Genomic DNA, 21,630 nt, shown 5'->3' on the forward strand with positions numbered 1-21,630 from the left:
CTCGACCACGTCTCCGCTCATCCTTCAGAAGCTGCCATTCTTCAGCAGCGCCCTCCACCATGTCTCCTCTCATCCTTCAGAAGCCCCCATTCTTCAGCAGCGCCCTCCAACACGTCTCCTCTTATCCTTCAGAAGCCGCTATTCTTCAGCAGCACCCTCCACCATGACTCCTCTCATCCTTCAGAAGCCGCCATTCTTCAGCAGCACCCTCGACCACGTCTCCACTCATCCTTCAGAAGCTGCCATTCTTCAGCAGCGCCCTCCACCATGTCTCCTCTCATCCTTCAGAAGCCCCCATTCTTCAGCAGCGCCCTCCGACACGTCTCCGCTCTTCCTTCAGAAGGCGCCATTCTTCAGCAGCGCCCTCCACCATGTCTCCTCTCATCCTTCAGAAGCCGCTATTCTTCAGCAGCACCCTCCACCATGACTCCTCTCATCCTTCAGAAGCCGCCATTCTTCAGCAGCACCCTCCACCACATCTCCTCTCATCCTTCAGAAGCCGCCATTCTTCAGCAGCGCCCTCCACCACGTCTCCACTCATCCTTCAGAAGCCGTCATTCTTCAGCAGCACCCTCGACCACGTCTCCGCTCATCCTTCAGAAGCTGCCATTCTTCAGCAGCGCCCTCCACCATGTCTCCTCTCATCCTTCAGAAGCCCCCATTCTTCAGCAGCGCCCTCCAACACGTCTCCTCTTATCCTTCAGAAGCCGCTATTCTTCAGCAGCACCCTCCACCATGACTCCTCTCATCCTTCAGAAGCCCCCATTCTTCAGCAGCGCCCTCCGACACGTCTCCGCTCTTCCTTCAGAAGGCGCCATTCTTCAGCAGCGCCCTCCACCATGTCTCCTCTCATCCTTCAGAAGCCGCTATTCTTCAGCAGCACCCTCCACCATGACTCCTCTCATCCTTCAGAAGCCGCCATCCTTCAGAAGCCGCCATTCTTCAGCAGCGCCCTCCGTCATGTCCCACTCATCCTTCTGAAGCCGCCATTCTTCAGCAGCACCCTCCCCCACGTCTTCTCTCATCCTTCAGAAGGCGCCATTCTTCAGCAGCGCCCTCCACCATGTCTCCGCTCATCCTTCAGAAGCTGTCATTCTTCAGCAGCGCCCTCCGCCACATCTCCTCTCATCCTTCAGAAGCCACCATTCTTCAGGAGCACCCTCCGCCACATTCTCCTCTCATCCTTCAGAAGCTGCCATTCTTCAGCACCACCCTCCACCACGTCTCCTCTCATCCTTCAGAAGCTGCCATTCATCAGCACTGCCCTCCGCCACGTCTCTGCTCTTCCTTCAAAATCCGCCATTCTTCAGGAGCACCCTCCACCACTTCTCCTCTCATTCTTCAGAAGCCGCCAGTCTTCAGCAGAGTCCTCCACCACGTCTCCTCTCATCCTTCAGAAGCCGCCATTCTTCAGGAGCGCCCTCCACCACGTCTCCTCTCATCCTTCAGAAGCCGCCATTCTTCAGGAGCGCCCTCCACCACGTCTCCTCATCCTTCAGAAGCCGCCATTCTTCAGGAGCACCCTCCACCACGTCTCCTCTCATCCTTCAGAAGCTGCCATTCTTCAGGAGCACCCTCCGCCACGTCTCCTCTCATCCTTCAGAAGCTGACATTCTTCAGCAGCGCCCTCCGCCACGTCTCTGCTCTCCCTTCAGAAGCTGCCATTCTTCTGCACCACCCTCTACCACGTCTCCGCTGATCCTTCAGAAGCCGCCATTCTTCAGCAGCGCCCTCCACATCTCTGCTCTTCCATCAGATGCCGCCATCCTTCAGCAGAGCCCTCCACCACGTCTTCTCTCATCCTTCAGAAGCCGCCATTCTTCAGCAGCGCCCTCCACCATGTCTCCGCTCATCCTTCAGAAGCCGTCATTCTTCAGCAGCGCCCTCCGCCACATCTCCTCTCATCCTTCAGAAGCCACCATTCTTCAGGAGCACCCTCCGCCACATCTCCTCTCATCCTTCAGAAGCCACCATTCTTCAGCACCACCCTCCACCACGTCTCCTCTCATCCTTCAGAAACTGCCATTCATCAGCACTGCCCTCCGCCACGTCTCTGCTCTTCCTTCAAAAGCGTGCCATTCTTCAGGAGCACCCTCCACCACGTCTCCTCTCATTCTTCAGAAGCCGCCAGTCTTCAGCAGAGTCCTCCACCACGTCTCCGCTCATCCTTCAGAAGCCGCCATTCTTCAGGAGCACCCTCCGCCACGTCTCCTCTCATCCTTCAGAAGCCGCCATTCTTCAGCACCACCCTCCACCACGTTTCCTGTCATGCTTCAGAAGCTGCCATTCCTCTGCACCACCCTCTACCACGTCTCTGCTCTTCCTTCAGAAGCTGCCATTCTTCTGCACCACCCTCTACCACGTCTCCGCTGATCCTTCAGAAGCCGCCATTCTTCAGCAGCGCCCTCCACATCTCTGCTCTTCCATCAGATGTCGCCATTCTTCAGGAGCACCCTCCACCATGTCTCCTCTCATCCTTCAGAAGCCACCATTCTGTAGCAGTGCCCTGCACCATGTCTCCTTTCATCCTTCAGAAGCCGCCATTCTTCAGCACCCCCCTCCGCCATGTCTCTGCTCATCGTTTAGAAGCCGCCATTCTTCAGTAGCGCCTTTACTGTTGCACAAGAAGCAACCAGCGACATGACCACCGGGATCCATACATAGCACCACGCTATTCCTACCTATCTGAATGAGCATCATTAAAAGCAATATTGTAAGCTCTGGACAGAAAGGGCTGCAGCCATCATGTCGGGGGTCATTACATCTGTAAGGTAATTCTTTGACATGTCTAAACATTGCACATTTAAAAAAAGCTACGTCAATGTTCTAGTATGCCTATTCTGTTTTCACAGGTGGACAAAGATATTTAAAGGGGATGTCCGGCCTTGGGGTTGAATCCTCACAGCGTGTATTGTGTGTGCTGTAAGGATCTCCAGTGGCAGCAAAAGGAGTGAGCGGTCAAATCACTACAAGCATGCAATTTGCATACTTCTGGTCACATTCCAACTAGACGTATCCGATCATTGAATGAGGCAGGCCATGTCTAGTCGGCACATGACTGTATGTATGAACATTGTGCGCCTGGCTGCTCCCAGAAGCAGCACTGGAAAATCCTGGCAGAGAGGATACACATGTCAGCAGCAGTCACAGACTTGTACCCCAAGGCTGGACAACCCCTTTAAGCAAAGTAGTCCACCACCAGTTATGCTGAAACTTGCTACATATGACACCTTACTAACCCCAGGAAGTCAAGGACTGTTTTTATGGAGATGCAAACTGCGCATGGAAGGAAGGAACCAAATTACTTCTAAACACTTCACTGCCCTTGTCGCGGGCGGAGGAGGGGTACGCCGCGCTCTCCCTCCGCTCGGGTCTGGCCGCTACCCTCTGTGGTGGCTCGAGCGGTGGGCCAGATCCCGGGGCCTCGAGCGGCGCTCCTCGCCCGTGAGTGAAAGGGGTTTTGATTTGTTGGTGGGGGAGTTGGTGATAGGGATGTGGGTATTGTCCGTGACGCCACCCACGGTTGTGGTGATTTTGGTGACACCACCGCTGCTCTGTATGGAAATCCCGGGAGCGATGACAGGGAGCTGAGCTGTTAGTCTTCCCCTCCGTGGGTAGGGGGTTGGTAGTCCCGGGGCCCAGTGATGGGGTTGGGATAGATATCAGGCGGGCTACGGGGCTTGGCGAGGTGCAGGGACGCGGGGGCAGCGCTGTGCCGCACGGCACGGTGGTACTCACTCAACCTGAGACAACGACACAGTTCACGGTAAACACACGGCTGGGAGGACGGTTCCCACGGACGGCTGCTATTGCTCTTACCCGGTAGTTAACGGTGACTATCTCTTTTCCTGCACCTATGTACTGTTGTTGGTTCCAACGGATTCCCACTGGTAACCCGCTCCCTGGCTTGGATATGGGCCGGAGGAGCCCCACTTTGCCCGCAGGCGCTGGCCCTGAGAAACTGGTGCCTTGGCGGTGGCGGTGTCTCTCTCTCACGGTTGGACTGTTGCCTTCAATCGGGACTTAGTTTTTGGAGACCCAGGAGGTCCCCTTCACTGACAGATTTGGCAAATTGTACGGCGACTCCAAGCCTTGCCGGGATCCGAAAGGCCCCTGCCAATGGTGCTGACTTCTCTTCGTGTACCGGTCGGTACCCCCGGGCCACCGCCCGTCCACGGTCCTTTCGGCAACTCCAATAAGCCACTCCTGCAGATGGTCACCGCCGTCTGCTAACCTTGCTGGACGTGCCCGGGCTCCAACCCGGACACCTGCAGTAGCTCTGCATACTTTTCCCTACTGCACCTAACTCTGGTCCGCACTCCAGCTCTGCCCGAGCTAAACTGACTGCAGCTTCCTGCCTCCAGGACTGTGAACTCCTCGGTGGGCGGGACCAACCGCCTGGCCCACCCCCTGGTGTGAACATCAGCCCCTGGTGGAAGGCAACAAAAGTTTCTGGTCTAGCTTTGGTGTACCTAGCCGGGGTGTAGGGTGTGGTCATGTAGTTACCTGTGACCCCTGGCTTGCCCAGGGCGTCACATTCCCCCTTAGCAAAATGCAGACCGTCAGTGGGCTGTCCGTCCAACACCGGTTTTATTTTTCTTCAAACTGAAAAATATGAATAGAAACGGTAACATACAATACAATTAGAATAACATCTTCCCACATCGGGAGGTACTCTTACTTAAACGGTTTCAATGGTTTCAACGGTTACGGCTTCCGCTCTCTCCCACCCAAGCAACCTGGCCCTGATGCTGCCCCTAAGAAACAGGCACCACCCCTTGACCCCAGTCCAGCACAAATTGCCCGAGCGGGTTCTGTCCTTTTCAGGGGACCCATGTCCATGGGGAACCCCTGAAACCCCCAGAGGAATGCCACCGGTTCCGGTGGTGGCTGGGCCCCAGCCTCCTCCACTGCGGGCCCTTCCTCCAATCTGCCTCTCCGGAGGCGGCAACGGTGGAAGCTGTAATGGTAACTTATTTACATGCCACTGAGTTTGTGGTTGCCCTGCAAGTTCTCGGGCTTGTCCATAGGAGTTCCTATGCAAAAACTTTAAACAGTCCCCACGGGGACAACGGTGCCGGTAACGACCGGTTGCAAATCAGCTGTCGACAATCAGGTTACTTTCCCGGTTTCATTACACTTATCATTCTTTTTCAAAACTTTCAAACTTTTCAACACACAGTACTGGTCCCAATGGGGATGGTGCAACGGTGCTCCGCTGCTGTCACTCAGAGTCCTCGACATCACCTGAGGGAGGGGGCTCGGCGCTCACACGGGACTCCTGGCTGCCCCTTAACTTGGCATCCAGCGCGAACCACCCCCTCTCCCCACAGTGCCGGGTGTACTAAACTATGTCGCCCGGCATCAGGTTACGACCGGGGTGCTCCTCTGGCAGGTGAGCATTCACATCCCGCCGGGCTATAAACACTTCGGCCTCCAGGCCCGGTTCATAAATAAATCCATAGCCCCGGCGGACATCAAACCGCCTCACCTGCCCTTCATACAGCGGGCCCCGGACCCGGAAGGTAGCTTGTCTCAGGCTCTCTTTCTCCCGGATCGTACGGGCCACCATCTCTGCCTTCTTTCTTTCTCTCTCACCGATTTCCAGGCCCAGCGGTACCGGCTCCCTGTCCCAATACGGCGCTGCTGCGAGCTCCGGCGCACGGGTCGGGCCCCGCGGGACATTTTGGACGCTGCCCACTGTTAGGGATCTGGGCGGCAGGTCCCGTGGTGTCTTGGCCTTGGACGCCGCCTTGCAGCGGCAACCCGGCGCAACCTCAGCCGAGGTGTGGGGGATGGGCACAGGGGCTTTCCGCTGCTGGGCCTTCGGCACGGAGCGGGCTATCGGCTCCGGCTCGGGGGACTTCTCAGGGGACGCCTCCGGTTCGGGCTTCGGGACCTTCCACGGCAGCACCTCCGGGCGGCTACCGGCTCCGGCTGCAGGTCGGCCCGCTGGGGCGGGCATGCTGGGTATCGCTACCGGTTGCGGTGGCAGCGGGCCTAGTGGCGGGGTCACAGCTTCCGAGACGGGTGGCGAGGGAGGCAGCAGGGTGAGAGGGTCTGGACCGGGTCCCGCAGCCGCGATGACCGGCCCTTCAAGGGCATCGGGGCGTGGGTCACTCACCCTCCCTTCCTCAGCTTCCTCCTCGCGTCTCCGCACAGCCGCTATGACATCCGCCATGTCGGTCTCCCACTCCTCCATGAGAAGCTGCATCTTGACCTGCAGCCTCTGGTAGAGCTGCGTGGTCCGGATCTCAACCCACGCCGCGGTCCCTGGCGTGGGGGCTACGGTGCTTCGGGACGGCATCCACATGTTGCTGGCGGCCTCTCCCAGGAACAAGATGGGCGCAGGGTCCTGGCGTCCCTGCTTTTATAGCCGCGCTCACATCCAGCCATCTGCCATTTCGTCCCCCTTAGCCTCTTTTCGGCCCCTCCTCTACCGGGGCGGGGTTTTGGCCTTCGCGCCTCCACTACTCGAGGAGACGCTCAAGCGGGAATTTTTCGCGCCAAAGATGGCGGCTTCTGAAATTTTCTGGCCGGACACCTCCGGCGGTAACAAGGCGCACCTCTACCAAACGGCAGAGCGGTAAGATCCTGTTCGTGACGCCAAGTTGTCGCGGGTGGGGAGGAGGGTGTCAACACTGCGCTCACCCCACTGCTCGGGTCCGGCTGCTGCTGCTCTGTGGTGGCTCGAGCGATAGGCCGGATCCCGGGGGTCTCGAGCGGCGCTCCTCGCCCGTGAGTGAAAGGGGGAATTTATTTGTTGGTGGGGGATTTGATTAAAGTCCGTGACGCCACCCACGGTTGTGGTGATTGTGTGGACACCACCGCTGCTCTGCCTGGGGATCCCGGGAGTGGTGGTATGGAGCAGCTAGATGTTGGTTTGGGGCTTGGTGGTCCCGGGGCCCGATGACGGAGGTTAGGTTGGTGGACAGGCGGGTTATGGGGCCTGTGGAGGTGCAGGGACGCAGGGGCAGCGCTGTGCCGCACGGCACGGAGGTACTCACTCAGCCCAAGGATGATGACACAGTTCACGGTAAACAAATGGCTGGTTGGATGGGTCCCTCGGACGGCTGCGGTGCTGATGTTCCCTGCAGTTAACGGTGATGGTCTCTTCCCTGCACCTAAGTATAGTCTTTGGTAGCGATGGATTCCCACTGGTAACCCGCTCCCCGACTTGGATATGGGCCGGAGGAGCCCCACTCTTGCCCGCAGGCGCTGGCCCTGGGAAACTGGTGCCCTTGGCGGTGGCGGTGTCTCTCTCTCACGGTTGGACTGTTGCCTTCAATCGGGACTTAGTTGTTTGGAGACCCAGGAGGTCCCCTTCACTGACGGATTTGGCAAATTGTACGGCGACTCCAAGCCTTGCCGGGATCCGAAAGGCCCCTGCCAATGGTGCTGACTTCTCTTCGTGTACTGGTCCGGTACCGCCGGGCCACCGCCCGTCCACGGTCCTTTCGGCAACTCCAATAAGCCACTCCTGCAGACGGTCACCGCCATCTGCTAACCTTGCTGGACGTGCCTGGGCTCCAACCCGGACACCTGCAGTAGCTCTGCACACTTTTCCCCTCTGCACCTAACTCTGGTCCGCACTCCAGCTCTGCCCGAGCTAAACTGACTGCAGCTTCCTGCCTCCAGGACTGTGAACTCCTCGGTGGGCGGGACTAACCGCCTGGCCCACCCCCTGGTGTGAACATCAGCCCCTGGTGGAAGGCAACAAGGGTTTCTGGTCTAGCTTTGGTGTACCTAGCCGGGGTGTAAGGTGTGGTGATGTAGTTACCTGTGACCCCTGGCTTGCCCAGGGCGTCACACCCTAGCCCACCAGGAAATGTAAAATTAATGTGATGCCCTGGCAAAACCAGGTAGTCACAGATACATCTAATAATTGATCCCACACTGGTACAGTTCTGCAGACACACCCCTGCCCCCAATGTAAGAGCTAAACTGAGCAGCAGAGGAGGGGCTGGTGCAGCAGAGTGTGAGAGGAGAGGCAGCAGAGCAGACCGGGGTGTGGAAGCTCCCGGCTGCTGTGGAGTGTGGAGCGAGCTCCAGGATTGCTGGAAGGAGCCAAGGTGGCCGGGGCAGGGTAGTGGCCTGCCGCCATAGTAATCAGGCTCCGGATTGTCGCTGGGGAGTGGGCTCCCCGTCCCAAGCTGAGGAGTTGAGGAGGCTTTCTATAGTAGTGGACATAGGGAGAAAGGGCCCTGCTGTACCGGGTGTGGGATCCGAACACCCTCCGTACCAAAGGCAACAGACACCGGTAATTTCTGGTTAATCCCTGGCTCTGTGTGAGTTTTCTTGCAAAGCGAACTGTGAGTAACAACATCCCCCGGTCCAACCGGGCACACAGCTCTCAGATGGCCGCCCAGCTGCTGCGCAACAAAGCCCAACGGGCCCCGGGACCATCACTCCCCTACCCACAGCGGGGTCAACACCAAGCTGCACAACACCGTCCCCGGGAGGCCTAGTCAACGGCAGCGGTGGTGTCCATCCATTCACCACAACCTGTGGGTGGCGTCACAAACTTATATCCCGTACAAACCACCGCGGCCCCGGCCGTGGAACTCCCCACCGAAGTCCCTGCGTGTACGGCCAACCCCCTTGCAGAGCGACGTGACCCCTGGGTCCATGAGGAGCTCGAGCCACCCACCGTATAAGCACGGATCCGAGCAGCTCAGTGGTCTCAGCCGAGCCCGCGGGGCGGTACATTAACACCTTCCCTGCTCCAGACCCTAGACCGGCAAGAAATGTAAAATTAACACCTTCATTGCTCCAGACCCTAGACCGGCAAGAAATGTAAAATTAACACTTTTATCAGTCTTAGACCCTAAACCAGCAGGGCACGTAAAATTAACATTTTCATCTGTCTTAGACACTAGACCAGCAATGAATGAAGAAAAAAATGCCTTTATATCTATAGATCCTTGACCACCAGGTAATGCAAAATTCACACCTCTACTGCCTAGGATCCTAGGCGATCAAGGAATTAGCAGTTAAGGTTATGATCACCATAAATTTGGAGGTAAATCTATCCTCCAATGGACAAGATCTGCACCACTTAGGGCGCTCTCACAAATCCGGCTTTTCGCCGGTTTGCCGGTTGCGGCGCATGCCAGTACAGTGCAGTGTATACAGTACAGTGGCAGCGTGACAAGCTCTGGTCACATGCTGTCATGTGACTGGGGCATGTGACCCGGAAGTTACAGCTCTTCCACTGTACTGTATACACTGTACTGGCATGCGCCGGAACCGGCAAACCGGCGAAAAGCCGGATGTGTGAGAGCGCCCTTTACACAGGAGTCAATGGCTTCATCAAGGTTCATTTTGCGCCATTACAGTATACACACGTTTATCTTTATTTTTTGCTATTTTCAATGGTGCAAATGTGAACAGCGCTGTAAACGTTTACTCCACAGCAATAGGGATTTTATAGAAGTGATGTGACTTGATCAGTGAAATCTTTTGGAGCCGGTGCCATGAGCAGTTGGACCTTCAAAAATGATTATGCAGTGAAAAAGAGGGATCACCTATCCGAAGGATCGACAATAACTTAGAAATCAGTGGGGGTCTGATCACGGGGATCCTGACTGATCAACATAATGGAGGAAAGGAGCACAGTGCACATGGTCAACCACTGCTCCATTCATTCTCTATAGGATTGCAGTTTTCCAGCAGTCCCTATAGGGAGTGAACACAGCGGTGTCGGAGCTTCTTTTTTCCGGTTCTGCTCCTCGTGGGGGTGGAGATGCCTGTAAATGATTGACAGGTGGTCTGAGCACATAGGATCAGGTGACAGACTTCTCCGTCCTCTACGCTGACCGTGTCGGGGCTTTGGAGCACCGGCTCCTTCAGTTCACAACTGTTGCAATGTGTTTGTCATTAGAAAGCAAATTGCTGCACTTGTCAATTGAAGAAGTTGGCTCTTGTGCTCCCAAGCATCGGCGGTCGGTGCAAACAACGGACAGTGACATGTATTTGTCGCGGGCGGGGAGGAGGGTGTCAACGCTGCGCTCTCCCACTGCTCGGGTCCGGCCGCCGCTGCTCTGCGGCTGCTGCTGCTGCTCGGTGGCTCGAGCGATGGGCCGGGTCCCGGGGACTCGAGCGGCACTCCTCGCCCGTGAGTGAAAGGGGGTTTTGATTGTTTTGGTGGTGGGGGATCTGGTGATTGTCCGTGACGCCACCCACGGTTGTGGTGATTTTAGTGACACCACCGCTGCTCTGAACGGGGATCCCGGGAGCGGTGACTGGAGCAGCTAGGTTGTTGGTCCTCCCCTCCATGGGTAGGGGGTTGATGGTCCCGGGGCCCGGTGATGGGGTTGGGACAGGATGGCAGGCGGGTTATGGGGCCTGATGAGGTGCAGGGACGCGGGGGCAGCGCTGTGCCGTACGGCACTGTGGTACTCACTCAGCCTGAGACGTTGACACAGTTCACGGTAAAACACACGGCTGGAAAGACGGTTCCCACGGACGGCTGCTGTTGCTTTTCCCCGGTAGTTGACGGTGACTGTCTCTTTCCCTGCACCTAGTCCTTCGGTTGGTAGCGATGGGTTCCCACCGGTAACCCGCTCCCCGGCTTGGATATGGGCCGGAGGAGCCCCTTCTTTGCCCACAGGCGCTGGCCCTGAGAAACTGGTGCCATGGCGATGGCGGTGTCTCTCACACACGGTTGGACTTTTGCCTTCAATCGGGACTTGGTTGTTTGGAGACCCGGAGGTCCCCTTCACTGACGGATTTGGCAAATTACGGCGACTCCAAGCCTTGCCGGGATCCGAAAGGCCCCTGCCAATGGTGCTGACCTCACTTTGTGTACCGCTCCGGTACCGCCGGGCCACCACCTGTCCACGGTCCTTTCGGCAACTCTGATCGGCCACTCCTGCAGACGGTCACCGCCGTCTGCTAACCTTGCTGTCACTGTCCGGGGCACACACCCGGATGCTCTCAGTCAGTTTCTGCTTGCTCTACTACCACTTCACTCCCTCACTTCCCTAGCTTCACTCTCCTACTCAACTCTAATCTGAGCTCTTTTCCCACCTCCAGGACTGTGTACTCCTAGGTGGGTGGAGACGAACCGCCTGGCTCCACCCCCTGGTGTGAACATCAGCCCCTGGAGGAAGGCAACAAGGGTTTCTGGTCTAGCTTTGATGTGCCTATCCGGGGTGTAGGGTGTGGTGGTGTAGTTACCTGTGACCCCTGGCTTGCCCAGGGCGTCACATATTGAATCACAGTGCCGTCTGACCCTGCCGATGCTTTGGAGCGCAGGTACCAGACTTCTCAATTGACACTTTTGCAACGAGCTTTCTAATGACAAGCACATGGCAGGACTTGTCAGTTGAAGGGGCCGGCGCGCCAAAACATTGGCAAGATCCATGAAGACTGATCTGAGCTTGTGTGCACTGACCAACTGTCAATCATTTTAAGGCAGCTCTGCCCCCATAAGGAACACAGTGACGCAATCTCCTCACTCCATCCGATTCCATCGAAAGTAATTGTTATGAAGCGTGAGCATATGTGCAAGTGGGTCAGATATTAGTGGAAAAAAACTTTAAGGCTGCTTTCACACCTCCGTTTTTTCCTGTGCGGCACAATCTGGCACTTTGCAGGAAAAACGTAACCGTTTTTTTTTGCTGCCGGTTGCGTTTTTCCTGCATAGACTTTAATTAGTGCCGCATGGGCTTGCGTTCCGTTCAGTTTTTGCCGCATGCGGCAGATTTAGCCGATGCAGCGGCCATATGGAACGTTGCCTGGCACGTTTTTTTTGTGCGGCAAAAAAACCGCATCGCGCCGCATCCGACCGATGCGGCGCATTTTTCAATGCATGCCTAAGGATGCGGCGCGATGCGGCAAAAACCGCATCCAGCCGCCGCATGCGGGTTTTTGCCACTGCGCATGCTCAGTAGCATGCCGCAAGTGGCAAAAACCAGACGGGCCGCATTTAAAAAAACTTATGCAAAGGATGCGGCTTTTTCGCCGCATCCGTTGCATAGGTTTTAGAGCCGGACTGGCCGGCTCTGCACCTACCGGATGTGTGAAAGCAGCCTAATAGTGTGAAGGGTAACAGTACAATGTCTGATGAGTCTTGAGCACTGGCTGCATTAATAACACTCATATATAAGACTCTTTGGGGGTGTAACACTGTGATAAAACACATTTCAAGTCACTGAGTTGTAATGTTGTGATCTTCATACCATCCAGTAACAACAAAGAAGGGAGAGTCATTAAACCAGTGTAAAGGAGGAGGGCTAAGCAGATGCGTGGGAGGACTAAATGGGGGAGTAAGAAGGCTTAGCGGATGCGTGGGAGGGCTAAATGGGGGAGTAAGAAGGCTTAGCGGATGCGTGGGAGGGCTAAATGGGGGAGTAAGAAGGCTTAGCGGATGCGTGGGAGGGCTAAATGGGGGAGTAAGAAGGCTTAGCGGATGCGTGGGAGGGCTAAATGGGGGAGTAAGAAGGCTTAGCGGATGCGTGGGAGGGCTAAATGGGGGAGTAAGAAGGTGGATGCGTGGGAGGGCTAAATGGGGGAGTAAGGCGGCTTAGCGGATGCGTGGGAGGGCTAAATGGGGAAGTAAGAAGGCTAAGCGGATGCGTGGGAGGGCTAAACAGGGGAGTAAGAAGGCTAAGCGGATGCGTGGGAGGGCTAAACGGGGGAGTAAGAAGGCTCAGTGGGTGTGTAGGAGGGCTAAACGGGGAAGTAAGAAGGCTCAGTGGGTGTGTAGGAGGGCTAAACAGGGGAGTAAGAAGGCTAAGTGGGTGTGTAGGAGGGCTAAACGAGGGAGTAAGAAGGCTAAGTGGGTGTGTAGGAGGGCTAAACGGGGGAGTAAGAAGGCTAAGTGGATGTGTAGGAGGGCTAAACGGGGAAGTATGAAGACTAAGTGGGTGTGTAGGAGGGCTAAACGGGGGAGTAAGAAGGCTAAGCGGATGCATGGGAGGGCTAAACGGGGGAGTAAGAAGGCTCAGTGGGTGTGTAAGAGGACTAAATGGGGGAGTAAGAAGGCTAAGTGGGTGTGTAGGAGGGCTAAACGGGAGAGTAAGAAAGCTAAGCGGATGCGTGGGAGGACTAAATGGGGGAGTAAGAAGGCTAAGTGGGTGTGTAGGAGGGCTAAACGGGAGAGTAAGAAAGCTAAGCGGATGCGTGGGAGGGCTATACGGGGGAGTAAGAAGGCTAAGTGGGTGTGTAGGAGGGCTAAACGGGAGACTAAGAAGGCTAAGCGGGTGTGTAAGAGGGCTAAATTGGGGAGCAAGAAGGCTCAGTGGGTGTGTAGGAGGGCTAAACGGGGGAGTAAGAAGGCTCAGTGGGTGTGTGGGAGGGCTAAACGGGGGAGTAAGAAGGCTAAGCAGATGCGTGGGAGGGCTAAACGGGGGAGTAAGAAGGCTCAGTGGGTGTGTAAGAGGGCTAAATTGGGGCGCAAGAAGGCTCAGTGGGTGTGTAGGAGGGCTAAACGGGGGAGTAAGAAGGCTAAGTGGGTGTGTAGGAGGGCTAAATGGGGGAGTAAGAAGGCTAAGTGGGTGTGTAGGAGGGCTAAACGGGGGAGTAAGAAGGCTCAGTGGGTGTGTAGGAGGGCTAAATGGGGGAGTAAGAAGGCTCAGTGGGTGTGTAAGAGGGCTAAATGGGGGAGTAAGATGGCTAAGTGGGTGTGTAGGAGAGCTAAATGGGGGAGTAAGAAAGCTCAGTGGGTGTGTAGGAGGGCTAAACGGGGAAGTAAGAAGGCTCAGTGGGTGTCTAGGAGGGCTAAACGGGGGAGTAAGAAGGCTCAGTGGGTGTGTAAGAGGGCTAAATGGGGGAGTAAGAAGGCTAAGTGGTTGTGGAGGAGGGCTAAAGGGGGAGTAAGAAGGCTAAGAGGATGCGTGGGAGGGCTAAACGGGGAGTAAGAAGGCTAAGCGGATGCGTGGGAGGGCTAAACGGGAGAGTAAGAAGGCTCAGTGGGTGTGTAGGAGGGCTAAACGGGAGAGTAAGAAGGCTAAGTAGGTATGTAGGAGGGCTAAACAGGAGAGTAAGAAGGCTAAGTGGGTGTGTAGGAGGGCTAAACAGGAGAGTAAGACGGCTAAGTGGGTATGTAGGAGGGCTAAACAGGAGAGTAAGAAGGCTAAGTGGGTGTGTAGGAGGGCTAAACAGGAGAGTAAGACGGCTAAGTGGGTATGTAGGAGGGCTAAACAGGAGAGTAAGAAGGCTAAGTGGGTGTGTAGGAGGGCTAAAAGGGGACATAGGGGGACTAGGCAGGAGCGTAGGAGGGATAAGCGAGTGCGTAGGAGGGCTAAGCAGAAGATTAGGAGAGTTAAGCACAAGATTAGGAGGGCTAAGCAGAGTCGTATAAGGGCTAAGCGGGGGCGTAACCCTGAATAAAAGTGAAGGTGGCACCATGTACCTTACTATGAAGAATGCAACAAAGCAAAACACATTCATAAACCCTGCAAAAGAAAAACGTATAAAAAAAAAGATGACCAAGGCGCTTTATATACTCACGTCATTATTTGATTTTCTATTCCGGGTTCCACCAATGCCCCGTCAACGAACAAGGGAGAAGATGTAAAGCCGTACTTACTCCATGACCGTCCCTCATCAAAGCTGAGCCTGGGGGAAAATAAATACAGTATGTTTCAGAAGTTTCTCCCTTTAATGTTCTCCAGCGGAGGTTTCGGCGGAGCCGGAGGTTGTGGGCTCCTCCGGCATCAGAGCCATCATTAGAACAGATTTATGTAGAACCCGGCTCCAGCGATCCCGGTAATACCAAGATTCGCTTTGTACTCGGTGGCTTTTTTTTTGTTGCTCGTCCCTGAGACTTTCCGCAGCAAATCAAAGGACCGAGGACACATAAAAGCTTATTGATTCCTAAATTACAACTTCCGAGGCTCGGGTTTTTAGGAACTGGACAGTTCACCATTTACTTTAATTGATGCCTTAGCAGAACATGCGGAGGAAAAAATTGATGAAGCAACTTGTAATCACTCACCATAGAAAGTGGAAAAACACTGATGAAAATAAGACACAAGCACTAAAGATTCACATCGATGGAGCCATAATACAGTGCACATAGAGGTATATAAGACAAAAAACACCTCTATATACAGCTGGTAACACAGGATCCACCACTCAAAAAAGATGTCACAGCTCACCTTCTCCTCCTCCTGTACAATGACTGATAACACCTCTATATACAGCTGGTAACACAGGATCCACCACTCAAAAAAGATGTCACAGCTCACCTTCTCCTCCTCCTGTACAATGACTGATAACACCTCTATATACAGCTGGTAACACAGGATCCACCACTCAAAAAAGATGTCACAGCTCACCTTCTCCTCCTCCTGTACAATGACTGATAACACCTCTATATACAGCTGGTAACACAGGATCCACCACTCAAAAAAGATGTCACAGCTCACCTTCTCCTCCTCCTGTACAATGACTGATAACACCTCTATATACAGCTGGTAACACAGGATCCACCACTCAAAATAGGTGATTTTGTAGCGCCCCTGAAGGCTTCAGGGTGCTACAGGGAACTGCATCCTCTCCTAGGGTGCAGGGGCTACCCCCCAAGGTCCCAGGGAACTCAGTGCCACTACCACCACAACACAGAAGATCCCAGCTACCACCCACACCAGTGCCTGACAGTCACAGACCGGGGGTAGGGTCCCATGTCCCAGGGCCAGCCCGGGGGTGACTAGGCAACATGGTTGGTGGGGACAAGTCAGTGTAGTGCAGAGCTCCAAATGGAGAGGAGCTGGAAGTGGGGTGCAGAGCTCCCAGGAGTGGGAGCTAGGAGGGAAACCTGCGAGCTGGGTTTGTAGCGGTGACCCAGGAGCAGAGGTGGACAGTTGCCAGTCAGGGGTGACCTGTACCTGAGGTTTGCCAAGGACACTGCCTAGAGGGGGCAGTGGACACCAAGATGGTACAGCAAATCCCTGTGGAACTGTGCACGGACGGGGCACAGGGCCCTAGATCAGTGAAAAGCTTCAGGCGCCTTGATAATTAACCTGCCCAGAGAGGGATCTTCACGACCCAAATTTACCCAAAAGATGTGGTGGCAACAGCAACACTGATTCTGGACCAGGGCCCGGAGACTCCAACTACCGGCCCTACAGGGTCAACGCTGCCAGCCGGACGGACAAAGGGGCTGTAAAACAGCCGGAGAACCCAAAGTTTCAGGCTTGGGATCTCACCACAGACTTCAACACAAAGTGCAAAGGTAGAGCAACTGGATCAATACGTGGCACTGATAGTACCGGGACCGGAACGGGCGTCCCAGAGCTCTGAGTGAGTAAGGACTTGGTTTACAAACTGTGTGTGGTCCCGGTCTCCTACACCGTCCCCCTCATCCAACACCACCCTGTTTTCCTGCATTATCGACCCTATCCAGCACCACGGCAGTGTGTGTCCCTGTTTCCTGCATTGTGCACCTCATCTAACACCAAGAGGTCTCATAGACTGTTCCTGCACTGTCCACCTCATCAAACACCACGAGGTCTCATAGACTGTTCCTGCACTGTCCACCTCATCAAACACCACGAGGTCTCATAGACTGTTCCTGCACTGTCCACCTCATCAAACACAACGAGGTCTTGTGAAGCCCCACAGGTGTTGTGTCGGTGCATTACCTTCAGGGACTCCACTCAGCTGGATCTTGTCACAGGTAGGAGATCTTCTTCTTGTCGTGACGCCACTCTCAGTATTGCGGTCAGTGGGGGACCGCCACTGCAGGTTGAGGGACGCCTGGGGCTGATGGTGAGTGCAGTTAGTTGGAATAGCCCCCTGAGAGTGAGGCAAGCCCCAGGGCCCTGTGTAGATGCGTAGTACCACAAGGCGCAGAATAACTCCACACAAGCAGGATGTCTTTCAGGGTTTTTACTCACAGTTGATGGCAGGGTGAGTGACCCGGGCGTAGCTGGGATGAACCAAGTGGGAACCAGGTGTCCTTCAGGCTGACTTGTGAGGGTGACTACTAACTCGCCTTCCTTAGCCCTTGGTGGTTTGGGGTAACCCCGACTTTGAGTCCCTATGGGGGTCACCCAGGGAAGATGCTGCAGCCTCTCTCCCCTTCGGTTGCCGTTTGCTTGTCGCCTGGACCAGGCCACTCCAGCTGCTTGCCTCCGGTGACCTATGGGCCCTAACTGTGGCTACGTGGCTGCGGCTTTTGTGGTGTTGTGGCGTGGGCTTTGAGAGCCCCACACCGGCAGGTTTAGCAAAAGAAAGCTGGATCTATCTCCGCTTCGGGATCTGCCGCCCGTTTGGGCCTGGTACTCTCTAGCAGTCTCCTTACTTCCCACTCCGTGCTCTCTCTTTAGCTGAAGATGGATTTCGGGTAGCACTCCTAGTTGACCGTTCTCCCCCGTCGGTAGCCACTGCGCGGACGCTGTCAGACTACAGCAGCCCACGGGATCTGCTCCTCACTCGAGCTCCCTGGACTCTGCACTGCCTGGCTCACTGCCCCTCCTCTCCTGTTCTTGCCTACGCCACCTAGCAACCAGACTCTCTTACCACACCCCTTGAGAGGAGATGGAGGCTTTTGGCCCCCTCCACTATTCCAGTGAAGGTGAAGGCTTTTCCCCCTCCTGGGATCCCCAGGGGTCCTCTCATAGGTACATGTGTGAGGCCTGATCACTATGCGCCTGTGTACCACACCCCGGTCAGCCTTCTGGATTACCTGTCTTGTACTGTCCCCAGCATGGGTGCAGTACTCAGTGGTGCCTGACCAGGTCAGGGGCGCCACATTCCCCCTTAGTTATCACCAGCACGTCCTCGGGCTGCAAGACAACATTTTAAAATGCATAAAACATTAAAACATGTAAAACATTTTTAAAAGCACCAGGTACCATACATCACCACCCTCCACCCACAAGTCCGTTAACCACCCAGACCCTCTCACGTTGGCCACGCCTTCAGCCACTTCTGGCAGGATGTAGAGGCGGCTTACATGGGCTGGTAGTTTCAGGGTATACCTGGCCTGGTGGATCCGCGCCTTCAGCCACTTCTGGCAGGATGTAGAGGCGGCCTCCACAGTTGGTGCTGACCAGGTACCCTCTTTGTGGTGGAGAGCCAGGCCCCATAAACAGGCATGCTCTCTGGTCGCAGGTGAGCCAAGGCCCTATATACGGACGGGCTCCTCCTGGTTGCAGACGAGCCAAGCCCCTAAACAGGCTGACTCTGGTGGTGGTGGTGCCCTTTTGGTGTAACTATTTACACTGCGAGAGTTTGTGGCTATAGCCAGTTCATAGCCTTAAGGTTTATTTCTCACAATAGTTTATGTGGGCACATTCTTGAACTTGTAAAACGTTGCAAAACAAACTTTTTCCAAACTGGTAACTTGCTGTAATTCTTATGTTATTTACATGGATTCCTCTTCACCAGGGCTTGGGCCTGTAGGGCTGCGGCACCTGTTGCTTCCTTGACCTTTTTCTTCATCGGTGGTTGTCTCGTCAGTAGGTCCTTTGTCTTTTCTTTCTTCTTCTTTGGGACATGGTGCTACATCTAGGGCATACCAGCCTCTTTCGCCTTGATGCAGGGTAAACTGTACGGAGTCTCCCATTTTTAAGTTTCTGCCAGGGTGTCCTCTGGGCAAATTAGCTCTGACGTCTCTCCTATTGACAAAAATGCCTTCTTTGATACCAGGTGCAACGATGAACCCGTATCCTGACTTGAGGCTGAAGTCCTCCACTACTCCTCTGCAAAGGGGTCCTCGGACCTGTGCTTTGGCTCTTCTCAGGAACCTTTTTTCTTGTAGGTCTCTGGCCGTGATGTCATCTCTCTGCTCTGGGGATGGCGGTGCAGGGGAAAACTGGGTTCTGCTGCGGCGCTGTGTCTTGCGGGCTGGATTCTGCGAAGTGCAGCTTACAAGCTCCCAGGTAGGGCGGTTGGGCAGGTCTTCTTCAGCAGGAGGTGTCAGATCTTCTTCATCCCAGCGGGAATAGGGTAACATCTCCGGCTCTGGGCATGGATCCACTGCTGGTATCTCCTGAGTCAGCTCCTCTGCTTCCTGGCCTCCTCTCCCCCTTAGTTCTTCTGAGCACTCCTTCGGTGGCAGTGCTGGGGATGGACTTTCATCAGCAGACCCAGGCGGGGACCTCTTTGACGTGGTTTCTGCAGGAGTTGTCGGAATCCTCTTGGGGGTGTGCGGAGGGAATATGTACTGGTCCACCAACCATTGTGGAAACTTGACCTCCATGTCAGCCTTCAGCTGCCAGTATGCGGGGTCCTCCCCCAGCGTGGGCTTTCCAGCAGGGACCTCTTTGGACTGGGGAGCGGTGTCTGCTCTGGCCTTGCAGGCCGGGGTAAATGGTGATGTAGTCTTTTCTTGGCGGGCCGCGCAGGGCATCACTGCGGCGGCCTGGTCTTGGCGGGCCGCGCCTGGCATGGCGGCGGCCTGGTCTTGGCGGACTGGGCTCAGCAGGGTGGCAGCCTGGGTCAGCGTCACACCTGCGGCACGGATGAGTATCGCCGTGGCAGTCGGACCTTTGCGGGCCAGGCGGGGTGTCGCTGCGGCGGCCTGGATTTGGCGGGCCGCACCTAGCGCGGCTGCGGCCTCACTCAGCGTCGCCGGGCGCCTCTTCTGGGACCGCGGTCGTAGCAGCAGGGGTCGGAGCACTTGCGCTGGCCGGGGCAACTCTGGACTCACCCATCGGTGGCACCATCGGGATCTGAGTCGTCGCCGCTCGGTCTGGCATGCGTCGCGCGGCTCCCTCCTCGTAGGTCCGAACCGCCGCAGCCATCTCCAGAAGCTCCATGCGTTCCTCTCTGAGCTGTCGTATAATCCTGGCCTCCAGCTGATCGCAGAAGATAGCAAGCTCCCGGCACCACCAGGCAGCAGAGCCTGGTTCTGGGTATCCACGTCCGGACTCCATCTCTTCTCTCTGCAGCAGCAGGCTTGTGGCTCTCTTTCCTTCCCGCCGTCTCTGGACGCTTCCGCTCTCTTCACAAGCGAGGTCCGAACTCTGCAGGGGATCTCTGGGTAGCCACACCTCTTCGTGGGCGGTAACTTCTCCCAGCGCGGGCTGCTGTTGTTTTTCAGCGCGCTTTTCATGGTGGCAATATGGCGGCGCTTCCAATTTTTCAAGCGGACCGCCCAGGCACATGGTCACCTGTCTGAACAGGTCTAGTCCTTATCCTGTTCGTGACGCCAGATGTGAAGCCCCACAGGTGTTGTGTCGGTGCATTACCTTCAGGGACTCCACTCAGCTGGATCTTGTCACAGGTAGGAGATCTTCTTCTTGTCGTGACGCCACTCTCAGTATTGCGGTCAGTGGGGGACCGCCACTGCAGGTTGAGGGACGCCTGGGGCTGATGGTGAGTGCAGTTAGTTGGAATAGCCCCCTGAGAGTGAGGCAAGCCCCAGGGCCCTGTGTAGATGCGTAGTACCACAAGGCGCAGAATAACTCCACACAAGCAGGATGTCTTTCAGGGTTTTTACTCACAGTTGATGGCAGGGTGAGTGACCCGGGCGTAGCTGGGATGAACCAAGTGGGAACCAGGTGTCCTTCAGGCTGACTTGTGAGGGTGACTACTAACTCGCCTTCCTTAGCCCTTGGTGGTTTGGGGTAACCCCGACTTTGAGTCCCTATGGGGGTCACCCAGGGAAGATGCTGCAGCCTCTCTCCCCTTCGGTTGCCGTTTGCTTGTCGCCTGGACCAGGCCACTCCAGCTGCTTGCCTCCTGTGACCTATGGGCCCTAACTGTGGCTACGTGGCTGCGGCTTTTGTGGTGTTGTGGCGTGGGCTTTGAGAGCCCCACACCGGCAGGTTTAGCAAAAGAAAGCTGGATCTATCTCCGCTTCGGGATCTGCCGCCCGTTTGGGCCTGGTACTCTCTAGCAGTCTCCTTACTTCCCACTCCGTGCTCTCTCTTTAGCTGAAGATGGATTTCGGGTAGCACTCCTAGTTGACCGTTCTCCCCCGTCGGTAGCCACTGCGCGGACGCTGTCAGACTACAGCAGCCCACGGGATCTGCTCCTCACTCGAGCTCCCTGGACTCTGCACTGCCTGGCTCACTGCCCCTCCTCTCCTGTTCTTGCCTACGCCACCTAGCAACCAGACTCTCTTACCACACCCCTTGAGAGGAGATGGAGGCTTTTGGCCCCCTCCACTATTCCAGTGAAGGTGAAGGCTTTTCCCCCTCCTGGGATCCCCAGGGGTCCTCTCATAGGTACATGTGTGAGGCCTGATCACTATGCGCCTGTGTACCACACCCCGGTCAGCCTTCTGGATTACCTGTCTTGTACTGTCCCCAGCATGGGTGCAGTACTCAGTGGTGCCTGACCAGGTCAGGGGCGCCACAGTCTCATAGACTGTTCCTGCACTGTCCACCTCATCAAACACCACGAGGTCTCATAGACTGTTCCTGCACTGTCCACCTCATCAAACACAACGAGGTCTCATAGACTGTTCCTGCACTGTCCACCTCATCAAACACAACGAGGTCTCATAGACTGTTCCTGCACTGTCCACCTCATCAAACACCACGAGGTCTCATAGACTGTTCCTGCACTGTCCACCTCATCAAACACAACGAGGTCTCATAGACTGTTCCTGCACTGTCCACCTCATCAAACACAACGAGGTCTCATAGACTGTTCCTGCACTGTCCACCTCATCAAACACCACGAGGTCTCATAGACTGTTCCTGCACTGTCCACCTCATCAAACAC

The 21,630-nt window shown here is 55.6% G+C and overlaps 1 protein-coding gene across 1 annotated transcript in view; it reads right to left on the bottom strand.

The window, feature by feature from the left end:
* SORCS3 (sortilin related VPS10 domain containing receptor 3) overlaps positions 1 to 21,630 on the bottom strand; it is an 866,891-nt gene that overhangs the window by 161,219 nt on the left and 684,042 nt on the right. Inside the window, exon 14 of the mRNA XM_075348233.1 lies at positions 14,458 to 14,565. Within this exon, the coding sequence (XP_075204348.1) occupies positions 14,458 to 14,565 (108 nt within the window). The remainder of the gene's footprint in view (positions 1 to 14,457; positions 14,566 to 21,630) is intronic.

The sequence above is a fragment of the Anomaloglossus baeobatrachus genome, chromosome 5 (assembly GCF_048569485.1).
Source record: "Anomaloglossus baeobatrachus isolate aAnoBae1 chromosome 5, aAnoBae1.hap1, whole genome shotgun sequence".
NCBI classification, from domain to species: Eukaryota; Metazoa; Chordata; class Amphibia; order Anura; family Aromobatidae; genus Anomaloglossus; species Anomaloglossus baeobatrachus.